A 14,035-nucleotide genomic window follows, 5' to 3' on the forward strand; every position below is an offset into this window, starting at 1 on the left:
GGCGGATGACATTAGCCTCTCCGGATACAAAGCGACATGCAGGGGCAAAGAGCCGGGTAGGGGGCTAGCCACGCTCGTAGATAAGAAAATACCTTACATAGAACATGATTTGCACCTTGGACTAAACAAATTAGAATACTTACTTGTGGAAATAATTCTGAAAAGGAATAGAAGCAAACCGCAAAGCCTCTTTTGTCTTAATGTTTATAGCAGCCCTAGCGACATGAAACAGAGTTTCAGGGCACTTCTTAATAAGACTATGGCTATTACTAAGCACGCTCCACTCATTATTGGAGGAGATTTCAACGCCCCACATCAAACCTGGGGATATCGCTGGAATACTAAGAAAGGGGATGGACTCTGGCACCTAGCTACAGATCTTAATCTCTCCCTCATCACAAACCCAGCTTATCCCACTAGGTGTGGTACATCTACATGCAGGGACTCCACCCCAGACCTTACTTTTGTATCAAATTTAGCGAACGCTGGCTGGAATAACTCCAATATTGACCTGGGTAGCGATCATTACATATTGCAAATACTATTGGAAACACCAAGAAATGAGGTAAAGCATTTTAACTACATTGACTGGGATCTTTTTCGGAAAGCAAGGAAAAGCAGAGCTGAGACAGAGACAGGAGAAAAGAAAACACTCCAGACTTGGACCACTCAGCTCAGGGAAGATGTAAAGGCGGCAACGAAGGATATTACCACAGAGGAGGATATCGAAATCATGGACAGTAGGCTGGCGCACTTGATTGAAGCCAAACAATCTATGTTAAAAAGATGGAAAACGCAACGTCTGAACAGGAGACTCAGGAAGCGCATATCATTGTTGAATAGGGAGATTGAAGAACACTCCAGAAATTTACAGAAACAACAATGGGATGAGCTTTGCAATTCCATAGATGGTCGAATCAGACGTGGTGGAAATTGGAATTTACTTAGACATTTGCTTCATGAGAACGACACGAAATCTAATAGGATAACAGCAGTAGCACGACTCGTCCATCGTGAGAGTCAGGACACAACGGAGGAGGCCATTCTGGATCGGCTTGCAGCTAAGTATTTACCGCTTAAGGATAGCAATGAGAGTACAGACCCGCCTGAATATACAGGGGAAGACTGTGAGCCTATGGATCAAGACTTCACAGAAAGCGAAGTTCGCGCAGCCCTGTACGACCTCAACAGTAGATCTGCTGCCGGTCCAGATGGCATTTCCAATAGGCTGTTGAAAATTTTGGACGATGAATCTATAACATATTTAACAGAGTATTTCAACGAACTCTGGAAAAATGGTGATTATCCAAAGGAATGGAGAATTGCTAACACAATTCTTATTCCCAAACCAGGCAAGCAACTAAATCTAGATAACCTAAGACCCATATCGTTAACATCATGTCTGGGCAAAACCATGGAGCATGTCATACTCAATATACTTACTAAGTATGTAGAAAACAGAAATCTTCTTCCGCATAACCTGATCGGTTTCCGTCCTGGACTTTCGACTCAAGATGCAATGCTTTTAATCAAACATCACCTTATTCTTGCTAGCCCGCTGCATACTAGAGCTCTTCTAGGCCTAGATGTAGAAAAGGCCTTTGATCGCATCAAGCACAGGGCCATATTGAATATCCTCTCGGAGATGGGATTGGGTAAACGATTGCACAATATAGTTAAAGCCTTTCTCGGTGGCCGTTCTGCTTGTCTCAGGTTAGGCGAACTCCAATCGACAACTCTGGAACTTGGGAATCATGGGACACCACAAGGGTCCGTCCTATCTCCCATGTTATTTAATTTGGCAATGTCAAAAGTGGCTCGAGGTCTCGCGCAGATAGAGGGTATCCACTTTGCTATATATGCAGATGATGTAACAATCTGGAGTGCCGAAGGTAATATGGGACAAACAGAGACCAAACTACAGGAAAGCATTTATGTGGTGGAAACAACACTTGAGGGTATGGGACTGAACTGCTCTGCTAAGAAATCTGAACTATTGGTACTACGGAACAGTAAGCGTGGGCGCAAACCGAACGGATATATCCCAGAGGAAGAACCCCGCATTGACATATACGCGAAGAATGGAGAACCAATCAGGCAGGTGGAGACTATTAGAGTGCTAGGACTTCTCCTGCAAGCGAATGGATCTAATTGCAGGATGATACAACACATCTCTAACAAGTCAGAAGAAGTCATTAGGCTTCTGCGTAGAGTTACCAACAGGCATAAGGGGCTAGGAGAACACAGTGCCATAAGATTGGCACATGCATTCGCCTTTTGCCACTTCTCGTACGTGGCTGGCATGCTACAGTGGACACAGGCTGACAAGAACAAGCTAAACGCTTTAATCAGACGACTTATAAAGACTGCACTAGGACTTCCCATCAGCACGGCTAACGATAGCTTATTGCGCCTAGGGCTGCATAACACACTAGAAGAGATAGCTGAGGCTCAGCAGGTGGCCCACCAGGAGAGACTAATGGGGACACGACCTGGGAGGGCGCTACTTGAAGAAATTGGCGTAGAAATTAACAACCACACCAACGAAGGAGAATTACTAACACAATTGCAAGCGGTACTACGAGAAACAATAAAGACGACCCCGTTCCCTAGGAACATGCACCCGACACATAACCTCGAGAGACGAAAGGCAAGGGCGAAGGCACTCCTTCAAGACATAGATCAACATAAGCAGCAGGCGGTGTTCGTTGACGCTGCCTGGGTTAAGAATAGGGATGCGTATACCTCCGTTGTTGTAGACACTCAAGGTAACATACGGGATGCCATCACCGTCTATACCAAGGACCCAACAGTAGCAGAACAAGTAGCAATCGCCTTAGCCATTCGGGCTAATCGGTGGACACAAATTTACAGCGACTCCAGAACAGCCATACGCAACTTTACCAACGGATATGTGACACGGATAGCAACAAAATTACTAGAGAAGGTCAACAGTGAGAGGATTGAAATCCGCTGGTTTCCTGCACATCTGGGGGTAGTGGACGGAGCTCGGAGAAACCTCAATGAGGTGGCAAATGAAGCAGCACGAGGACTTTCTAGCCGTGCTCTTCAAGACCGAGCAACTTACACTTCACCCGGGGAACACAGGGATCGATTATTAACATATAACGAAATCACGAAGCATTATTATTTAAGCAGAAGGGAGTACCCATTGCCACACGGTAAGCTTTGCAGAGCCCAAGCGGTCACATTACGTTTGCTACAGACTAGAACATACCCAAGTCCATATTTTATTAACAGGATCTATCCTGAGAGGGAAACTCAAATCAACTGTAATAAGTGCAATGGCATCATTACTCTTGACCACATGCTTTGGCAGTGCCCCGCGGTCTTCACAGACTGTGACAAGGAAGAAGAATGGTGGCGGCAAATGCTACACAGCGAATCACTCTCTGACCAATTACGGGCAGTCCAGAAGGCCCGCGATGTGGCTGAAGGGCTCGGCCTGACAGTCCCAACGTGGGAGCGGCCCGCGTCAACCTATGATTGACCTTCAGGACCAAATAAAGTTCCTCATACCATACCATACCATTCTTCTTTCCATAGCTCGTTGTGTCGTCCTCAATTTAAGTAGAACCCTTTTCTTAAGCCTCCAGGTTTCTGCTCCATAGGTGAGTACTGGTACTGAATACTGAAATAATCAGAAGAATAAGAATCGGCTGGCGTGCGTTTGGCAGGCATTCTCAGATCATGAACAGCAGGTTGCCATTATCCCTCAAGAGAGAAGTGTATTACAGCTGTGTCTTACCATTACTGTGAAAGCGTGTGCCCTAAATTCTTCTTCTTTTCAACACTCCTTCTAAAGGCAACCGGCAGTATATCGACCAATCACTAGCAAATGTCTGAAAACGGACCTCAAGAAAAAAAAAGGCACAACGTTACCTCAATACTCGCGCAGTAGAATAGCGTCGAGGACCGGTGGCCACGTGTGCTGCTGCAGATTCTAAATTAAGGTACGCGCTCCAACGCCGCCAAGCAAATCAACTTGGACCACTAGGCTTTCTGCCACGTGGTCCCGAAGACGTCGTATCAAACGCCCGCCTCGGAGCAGCCGCCCTGCTTAGGAAGCGAACTCGCGACCTTCTGCTAGGGAGGAGCATGCCGCAGCCGCTGCAGTGGATTTATACTCAATTCGACAGTCGCGCGGCTTCGCTGGTCAAACTCGGCAGAGACGTGCAAGCCGCTACTCGAATTTGTAACTAAACTGTAGCGCAAGCAATGAATGACACAAGATGAACAAGGTTACGGCGCCTGCATGCGCTACTGCGCAGGACGATGTTGCGGGTTCGATGCCCTCCCGCGGTGCCCGCGTAAAACCCCAGAATTTCATCAGTAAAATATCTTTTTGGGGAAAAAGGCGAGACAAGGCGTTGAGTCATCCTGTGTGCGCTAAAGCTTATTACGAACGTACGCACCAAGAACACACACACACACAAATATATATATGCCGGCCAGTGCATCTTCGTGCATCGAATAGCTTGCTATCGGGAAGAAATGACTGGCTATGACGCGTGCTCACACGTAGCGCTTGAATTTCCCGATCTCATGTAGTAAACAGGGGGCTCAATTTAGGCTCTATATTTATTCCGAAGTAAGAGCATATGGCAGCGGCGCAAACTGCATTAACCTGGTTGTAAGAGTTGCCGTAGCTGCAAAATCAGCAGACTTTTATTTATTTGTTTACTTATTCATCTATTTATTTTATAATTTAATTAAATATACCTACCAAGCCCAGTACATCGGAGCATTGCAGTTTATCTTCGAACACTTTCTTTAAAAAGCCCAATGGTCGAATGACGTCACTAGAGAGAGCCGTCTGCACAGGCCGACCTCATATTAAAGAAATGCCAAGTGATCAATTAACAAACTAACCCAATTATATCAATTACTAACATTGCGACACATGTGCAAATTGAAGTGTCTAAGGTGAATCGCGATGGAAGTCTGAGACCGAGTTTCTATGCCTCGAAGTAACCCGTGTGAAATTATTCGCTGCGTACGCACGTGCATAATCCGGCACGCCTCGGTGCGACCCCTTTGTTACGGCGGCGGCGTAATCCTTGCAGTGCCACGTGACGAAAGCATCCAATCGCCAGTTGCGCCTTTCGTCCCAATAAGTGCGGTGGGAACTTTGCGTTAGGCCCTCGAAAGCGCGATTCGACCAAACAGCTTAAGCGAGGAGGTTATCTTAGAATGCCGAAATCACAAACCATAGCAGCAGAGGGCGACGAGGGCACTGTTGAATTTTTTAAGGGCAGCAGAATCGGCAAGCAGCTGTAGCCTGAACAGATGTTTATAGTGCTGCAAGTGCTACTGTACTGTGTGGTGACGGTATACGGTGACAGTATTTGATTCCGATTGTATGCCTGTGCTCCTCTCTTTCTTTATCTCTACTTTGCTATGGCTCCCCCTCCCCTCTCTCCCCGGCGTAGGGTTGCAAACCGGATCTACTCATCTGGTCAACCTCCCTGCCTCTCTCTTGTGTTACGCCACGCAGCTTCGCGCTGCTGCGTGCGTGTGATAAGCTAAAGTAGCCGAATAATTTTATTTCGCTGTACGTGGCCGTTTTGAAACGCGCAAGCCCTTAGCTAGGCTTTCTATGGCGATTCCCTTCGACATTCTATTTTAAACACGTGCCGCAATGTTTGTAACTAAGAAATCAGTTGATGTGATTTGTTAATTTGTGAACAGATTCCTGCGGTTTTTTTCTTGCAAGTGATGCCTGCCAGGGGGGATAATTTTTCTGTAGTTAAGATATTCGAGTAAACTTGATAGCCATTTATTTAAAAAGGAAGTGTCTTTGAAGTGAAAGACAAAAATTATTATAAAAGGAAGACTGTGTAAAAATAAGCAGAATGCGGCGAAACGCAGGCTGCAGCGGAGGCTTCCCGTACCTGATCGGTGGCAAGTACGCGCAGGACTACGGTGTCGTGGACGAAGAGTGCAACCGCTACACCGGGCGGGACGGGCCCTGCAAGACGAGGCCCAACTGCACCAGGCACTACGTGGCCAAGTACCGCTACTGCGGAGGCTACTACGGCGCGTGAGTACCCGCGCATTGTCCGTCTCGTGTGGTCTGTGTTTCCTGCCGCCAACTCTTGCTCGCCTCGACCACTGGTCGGTTAAGTAATGCTTCCGTCCGGTTGGAATATCGGCACTGCTTCTGGAAAGTGAACGCTTCCTACGAGTCCTGCTGGGTGAACACATTCCATGGTAAGAATAAAACTCAAACAGCGCTAGACGACAGGACCACAAAGAGGAGGAGACAAACACGGCGCTGAACTTACAACTGATTTATTTGAAGTAAGAAGTCAATTTATACGTACGAAACTGGACACGCATGTACCCGGTCATACATCGATGATCAGATGCAAACTCCGGACAGCTAACATACGCACGCGATGTATCTGCCTTGCAATCTACCCTTTATGGAGCAATGCCATTACTTTCACTGACAAGATTAAAGATGTTTTGCTAACGCAACTGTGAGATTTACTGATGATATAGAATGCTTCAGCGACTTCTCTGCTAATCTTGTCACTATGAAAAAAATAACAATTCTGTATCGTCAACGAAAGGTACGCATTTACAAATACTGCAATGCTTTGCCAGGTTAGTGTCTTTTTTGTCCAATATATTGGCATACTCCATTAGTCTAATATTGATGCATCGGCCTGTCTGGCCTATCTGAAGTTGACCACAAGACAAAGGAATTTGGTAGACAGCGCTCTTCTTGCAACTGACGTACTTATTGACATGTTTTACCTTGCATGCAGCATTCCGTTTAAAGCCTTCCTGCTTCCTCTGAACTGCTGCCCCTAATTTACCCAGCTTCATCGGAACAGCAAAAACGACCCTCACACCATACTTGGCCCCTACCCTTTTAAGACGATGTGACAACGCGTGCTCATACGGCATGACAACTTTTTCCCCGCAACATTTTCTTTGGGCTGTTCCGAACATTTCAGCGCTTTTATAATCTTATTAGCACCAGCGACAATTACAGAATCTGGAAAACCGGCCTCTCTGCGTCTCTGGGCTTGGACCATCACGCCACTGGACATTTGATGAGTACACGATTTCTTAACAGCCATACCAATACATCCTGTTACGATTCCGAATTTCACAAGCTTAGAGTGACAGGACGCGTAGTTTACAAGAAGTTTTTCACTCCTGGGAGCGTATCGCCAGCATACATGGTTAGACAAAAAGGTCAAATTCATATCTAAGAACTGCAGGACGTTCCTCTGTGGGATCTCATCTGTGAAGCTGTCCAGATCCATGCTTACAAAAAACATCGAGTAAGTCAGGCACACTTTCAGCACCCTTAGACCTAACTAAAATTAGGAAATCACGTATCGAAAAATTCGAATATACCTTCCATTTAAGTCCTTCTCTACATTCCTGTCAACATAACTTAGAAAAATGTTACTAAGTATTGGGGCAATTTTGACACCAATACACACCCCCGACATTTGCTAGAAAACTTTATCTTCCCATATTACATAGGTATTCTCTAAATAAAGGATAAAGTTCCATGAAAGACCCACTCGAAATGCCACAATTATTTTGGAATGCGCACTCATAGCTTTGGTATGAGACACAATTCTGAACACATTGCAGAAGTTGATTATGGGGAAGAGAATAGAATAAATCGACCACATCTATGCTAAAACCAAAGCACGAAGCCGGGTTCTCCTTCAAGAGAAACTTTACAACTGCCTCCGAGTTAGGCACAACAAACGGTTCAGCTAGGGAAAGTGCTGACAAATGCTTATTGAGGTAAGATGATACCACTAATTGCCAAGTTTGGCGTTCAGAGGCTATTGCTCGAAAAGGAACGCTGGGCTTATGAGTTTTTGAACGCAAACTTTTGAACTTATAGTCTCTGAACCATGTATGCTGGCGATACGCTCCCAGGAGTGAAAAACTTCTTGTAAACTACGCGTCCTGTCACTCTAAGCTTGTGAAATTCGGAATCGTAACAGGATGTATTGGTATGGCTGTTAAAAAATCGTGTACTCATCAAATGTCCAGTGGCGTGATGGTCCAAGCCCAGAGACGCAGAGAGGCCGGTTTTCCCGATTCTGTAATTGTGGCTGGTGCTAATAAGATTATAAAAGCGCTGAAATGTTCGGAACAGCCCAAAGAAAATGTTGCGGGGAAAAAGTTGTCATGCCGTATGAGCACGCGTTGTCACATCGTCTTAAAAGGGTAGGGGCCAAGTATGTTGTGAGGGTCGTTTTTGCTGCTCCGATGAAGCTGGGTAAATTAGGGGCAGCAGTTCAGAGGAAGCAGGAAGGCTTTAAACGGAATGCTGCATGCAAGGTAAAACATGTCAATAAGTACATCAGTTGCAAGAAGGGCGCTGCCTACCAAATTCCTTTGTCTTGTGGTCAACCTTACATAGGCCAGACAGGCCGTTGCATCAATATTAGACTAATGGGGCATGCCAATTCATTCGACAAAAAAGACACTAACCTGGCAAAGCATTGCAGCATTTGTAAATGCGTACCTCTCTTTGACGAAACACAATCGTTATTTTTTCATAGTGACAAGATTACCAGAGAAGTCGCTGAAGCATTCCATATCATCAGAAAATCTCACAGTTGCGTTAGCAGAACATCTTTAATCTTGTCGGCGAAAGAAATGGCATTGCTCCATAAAGGGTAGATTGCAAGGCAGATACAACGCGTGCGAATGTTTGCTGTCCGGAGTTTGTATCTGATCATCGATGTATGACCGGGCGCATGCGTGCCCAGTTTTGTACGTATAAATTGTCTTCTTACTTCAAATAAATCAGTTGTAAGTTCAGCGCCGTGTTTGTCTCCTCCTCTTTCTGGTCCTGTCATCTAGCGCTGTTTGAGTTTTATTGTTACCATGGAACACCAGCTCGCCCCGTCCGCTGCCCTTCTGGAATACATTCCACTTGGACGTGCCGAGTGGTCTGCCGACTTTTGCTGCAGCACACACGTGCCATATCTTGCTGCGAGTCTGGTACGTCCTCAGGCGACCAGCTCGATCGTCCAATAGCGAGGCATTGCCCTTGCGTAATCGTAAAATTTTCCCTCCTGGTTTCCTTGTGGCCACCATGGTCTGTTTTTGCTTCCATTCTTTGCATCCAATTCACTATCTCTGCTTCTCTCACTTTCTGATGACTCCTTGCTGTCTGCTTACGCTTTCATTTACACTGTACTTGGTTGTTCAATTTCCCGACCTCTTCCTCAATTCTGTGTTCACGCTTATTATGCCGCCCGTTTATTGTCACCCACGTTCCTGATACCTTCAAAAGATGAAGCGCCAACACAGACAGCGCACTAATGAAGAAAGAACAGCGACTGGACAAGGCGCTAGTTCTTTCTTCATTAGGGCGCTCTCTCTGTCGGCGCTTCATTTTTTGAAAGCTACGAACCAACTAGGCGCACAACGTATTCTACTGCAATCCTAGGATTTTCTTCAAAAGTAATTTTGTTTTGCGCATGTCTGACTTCAAGAGAGGCCCAACCCATGTCAGCCTGCATTGCCTTATTTGCTGTTTTGTCGTGGGCCCCGACGCCAAGCGATTCACCGACCTTTCCATCTTCCACTAGATTTTCCATCTTCCACTAGATCTCAGATTTTACGCACAAAACTCCATTTGCGAATTTTAGCACTGGCACCATTACTGTTTTCCCAGTTCATCCCACCTCAGATTCATTGCAGCCCCAAATTGCTTTATGCTTCATTATTGCTTCACCCTGCTTCCCTTAAATACTGAAATAATCTTGGTGCACACTTGAGCAAGTTTTTCCATAGCTTATGTATACGCCCACATCGTTTGACTATGCGTATGTAGTTGCTGTTGATGTCACGTATCTTACCACGGCCCGTAGTGTCTCTTCATGCACCATTAGAACACTTAGAGCACACACCACACGCGCTCTTCGTCCAGTGTCCCTCTCGCGCTCGAAGCTTCTCAACAATGCAATGCCAACCAGCCGATCTATCCTACTGAGCCATCCCGTGGGAGTAGCTGGCGCTATGCCATCTTGGTGCACAGGCGCGTCGCAGATGGGCGCCCAGGCCCGCAGACGTACTCTGTGTCACTGCGCTCTCACCTTGTGATCCACCAGCGTCCTGGTTAGTTTAGGTGGTAAAGAACGCTCGAAAGCCGTTGGTCCCGGCTTTTAACCCCACATCAGGACAAGTTTTTCTTCGGCTGCTAAGTGTTTTAGAGCGCAGCTCTTTGGCGTCCGTTCCTGGGTTTCGCGTCGTCGTCGGCCTCGTAACCAGCTCGCCGACGAATCTGCTCCGCCGCCGCCGCGCATGCGCGCTGTCGGCTCTCCGGGCGAGGGAGGATGATGGAAGGGAGGAGGAGAGACTGTGGAGGAGGGCTGGCTACACAAATGGCTCTTTGGCGTCCGTTCCTGGGTTTCGCGTCGTCGTCGGCCTCGTAACCAGCTCGCCGACGAATCTGCTCCGCCGCCGCGCATGCGCGCTGTCGGCTCTCCGGGCGAGGGAGGATGATGGAAGGGAGGAGGAGAGACTGTGGAGGAGGGCTGGCTACACAAATGGCTCTTTGGCGTCCGTTCCTGGGTTTCGCGTCGTCGTCGGCGTTGTCGTCGGCCTCGTAACCAGCTCCGCCCCCCTTTCATCCCCCCAGCGCTAGCAGCGACCGACTGATACCGCTTTCGTGAGTCCGCTACCGCACTCACGAAAGACGTCGTGCACTTCCTGCAACTCGCATTAACCGTCCATCGATCCACACCGATGTTAGTAGTGGGGGACTTTAATGTTGACATAAAGACAAACAGCAATTTCCTAACACTTATGCGGGAGAACATCCCGTTCCTCTCGCTCGTAACGCGTCCCACGGCTGTGACAACCTCGCGAGGCACTTGTATAGATCTCGTCTTTGAGAATCAAGCATTGGTGTACCAAGTCGAACATATATCAGTCTATTTCTCCGACCACAAAGCTTCCTTCATGACTGTCAAGAACTGTTAGTGCAGTCTTTGTTAAAGGAATACGTGTGAAAAATAAAAAAAATTCTGTGATAGCGCATACATGTGTTGCTCGATTTCTTTGCCTCAATCTATCGAAAAGGTGAAACAGCTTATTTGCTGCGCTCAAATTTCGCATTAGGAAGTAACGTAATCGTCGGTAATTTTTTGTGTGTGTGTGCGTGTGTGCGTGTGTGCGTGTGTGTGTGTGTGTGTGTGTGTGTGTGTGTGCGTGCGTGCGTGCGTGCGTGCGTGCTTAAAGGTAAGGTAAGACCGTGCAAGTTTTCTTTACAGCTTCATGCTTCGTGTGATGTAGCATCGCGCATTCGGGAAGATTTAGAATTTTTCCTCTTTCAGGAATCTTTCTCTATCTGCAAAATTCATTTACCGTATGTGCGAGGCATTTATTTATCTTGGTCTCGCTGCAATGACAAGTGTTGCGCCCCAATTATCAAAGAATTGGCTGTTTAGCTGAGTGCAGTTCAGCTCCTCTTTGAAAACACGTCGGTTTTCTATCGTCATCGCACGAGTGTAATACCCCAGTCACACGAGACCCTTTCGAACGCGATCGAGATCGATAAGGTTCGAATTTCGCTATAGCGCAATAGCGCAATACAGCCAGTCGCAATCCAAAAATTCGATCTCGATCATGCTCGTTTGCGATCGAAAGTGCGCGCGTGAGGCCGGTATAAGACAGGCTTCGATGTCACTGTTACCAAGGTTAAATCGCCTTGATCGACATCACATGAAATTGTTGTGGGTCCATATTTCTCTCAAAGATAGTGCGCCTTATTTGATGGTGCCCTCGTTCCAACCACCTCAGAGCGGCGCTCTCATCCATACTAAACCAGCTGCCCCAGCGCCCACTCACAAAAAGAAAGTCCCGGGTACTGACGTGTACGCGGACATCAGCGGGAGACGCTATAAAAGCGTTTGTGCATTTCATGAGACGCTGTTTTGTGGGACAAATGCTGACTGAGCATTGTGTGATTTGGGACATTGACATTGTGCATGACGATGCAGCGCCTTCGCAGTCTCTGTGACAGCGCCCACAGACACCGTTCTGCATTGCTTTTCTTTTTCTTTCTCTCGTCTCTCGTACCGCTTTCTCCTCTCCCCTGTGCAGGGTAGCCAACTCTGCTTAACGTCCCTGTCATCCCTTCGCTTTCTTTCTTTCTATCTCCTATTTCTCTTGTTCTTATTTTTTTACATGTACTTGCATCTATTCGCCCGGCTCTCTTCGCGTGCATAGGCGTTCTGCGAATAAACCTTGTTCTGGCGCTTCGTTCGTCTGTTGCCTAACCACGTCTACCGAGCGATGCCATCGCGCTCGGGGTAACCGTTTCCTCCTTGACCCAGCTCCAACGAGGAAGTGATGCGCTTGGCGCTGGTGCACGGGGGTCCGGTCGCCGTGGGCTTCGAGGTGTACCCGGACTTCCAGTCGTACTCGGGTGGCGTCTACCAGCACACCACCTTGCACCGGCAGCTGGGCGCCCCGTTCGACCCGTTCGAGCTGACCAACCACGCGGTCCTCGTGGTCGGCTACGGTTATGACGAGGCCTCACAGCTTCCTTACTGGACAGTCAAGAACTCATGGGGCCCCGGGTGGGGCGAGGACGGGTTCTTCCGCATACGACGTGGAAACGACGAATGTGGCATCGAGAGCCTCGCCGTCGAAGTCGAACCCATACCCTAAACGAGTAAATCATCGCCTCGTTCAGCAGATGTGTACGCCGACCTGGCATCCCTTGTATCATGCGAGGACTCCCCCAAGGGTTTGTGCGCGAAACGTTTAAATAAAAGTCATTTCACAAACTTTGATATGCTTCATTGTAGTGACCTCGAAAATACTCCGCGTTAGATACAATACACAGCTTCCATTTCTTTATTTATTTATTTATTTATTTATTTATTTATTTTATTTACTCTCATACCCACAGCGCCATTTAGGCATTACAGTGGGGGGGGGGGGTTTACATACATCAATGTAAACAGCTTATGGCATCGAATAAGCAGCATTAAACTATACAATACAATGAAAGAGAGAAAGAGAAAAAAAACGCAACAATGACATGACAAAATGGTACATCAGGATATCAATGTACAGCACGCAAGAAACGGCATAATACAATTAAGTAATAAAGCACTATATAATGATAGCAAACTCTGCAATTACTGTGTACTTTAAAATAAAGAAGAAAATTTCAAAGAGCATTTGCCAAATGTTCATTATTAAGTATACTAACTACGGCAGCAGGCAGTCGATTCCATTCTAAAATGATTTTGGGGGAAAAGGTGCTTTGGAAAAGTTTAGTTCTACAAGTGTATTCCCTAACCTTGAGATCGTGATCTGTTCGTGTGGATATATAATGTGGCTGAAGAATATACTTATTACGGTCTATTCCAATTTGGCCATAAAATATATTGTGGAAAAGTTTCAAGCGTAATGCCTGCCTTCTCTTTTCTAAGGTGTCCCATTTTAATGTTTGTTTTGCGCTAGTAATACTAAGGTTTCTGTCATAGTTGCCGATTACGTACCGTGCTGCTATATTCTGAACTCTCTCAAGTTTATCTCGGTCGGTACACGTAGGAGGGTTCCATACGGCACATGCATATTCTAACATGGGTCTAACATAGCTTTTGTACAGAAGATCATGAGCCTACTGGGGAATGAGTTTTGTATTGCGCCGTAGAAATCCTAACATTTTGCATGCCTTTGCTGTAATGAAATCAACATGCCTGTGCCAACATATAGACGGTGTGAGGAATACACCCAAGTACTTGTACTCGGAAACAATCTGCAATGGGGAACCGGATAGATAATATACGGCTTCTGGCATACACTTTTTAGTAAAGCGCATATGGACAGTTTTCTGTGTGTTTATTTGCATATGTGAGTCTCTGCATCAGTTTTGTAGTTTAACTAAATCATTTTGCAAAATAACAGTATCGGCAATGCTTGTAATTTCCCTATATACCATCAGATCATCAGCAAACAATCTTACGGAAGAAACAATTGTGCTGGGAAGGTC

At 46.5% G+C, this 14,035-nt stretch overlaps 1 protein-coding gene across 1 annotated transcript in view; it reads left to right on the forward strand.

The window, feature by feature from the left end:
• The window catches only part of LOC135920497 (dipeptidyl peptidase 1-like), a 102,675-nt gene extending 89,851 nt beyond the window's left edge, over positions 1-12,824 (forward strand). The window contains exons 7-8 of the mRNA XM_065454766.2: positions 5,893-6,064; positions 12,363-12,824. Coding sequence (XP_065310838.1) covers positions 5,893-6,064; positions 12,363-12,699 — 509 coding nt within the window. The 3' untranslated portion in view covers positions 12,700-12,824. The remainder of the gene's footprint in view (positions 1-5,892; positions 6,065-12,362) is intronic.
• Positions 12,825-14,035: the final 1,211 nt, after the last annotated feature.

The sequence above is a fragment of the Dermacentor albipictus genome, unplaced genomic scaffold (genome assembly GCF_038994185.2).
Source record: "Dermacentor albipictus isolate Rhodes 1998 colony unplaced genomic scaffold, USDA_Dalb.pri_finalv2 scaffold_16, whole genome shotgun sequence".
NCBI classification, from domain to species: Eukaryota; Metazoa; Arthropoda; class Arachnida; order Ixodida; family Ixodidae; genus Dermacentor; species Dermacentor albipictus.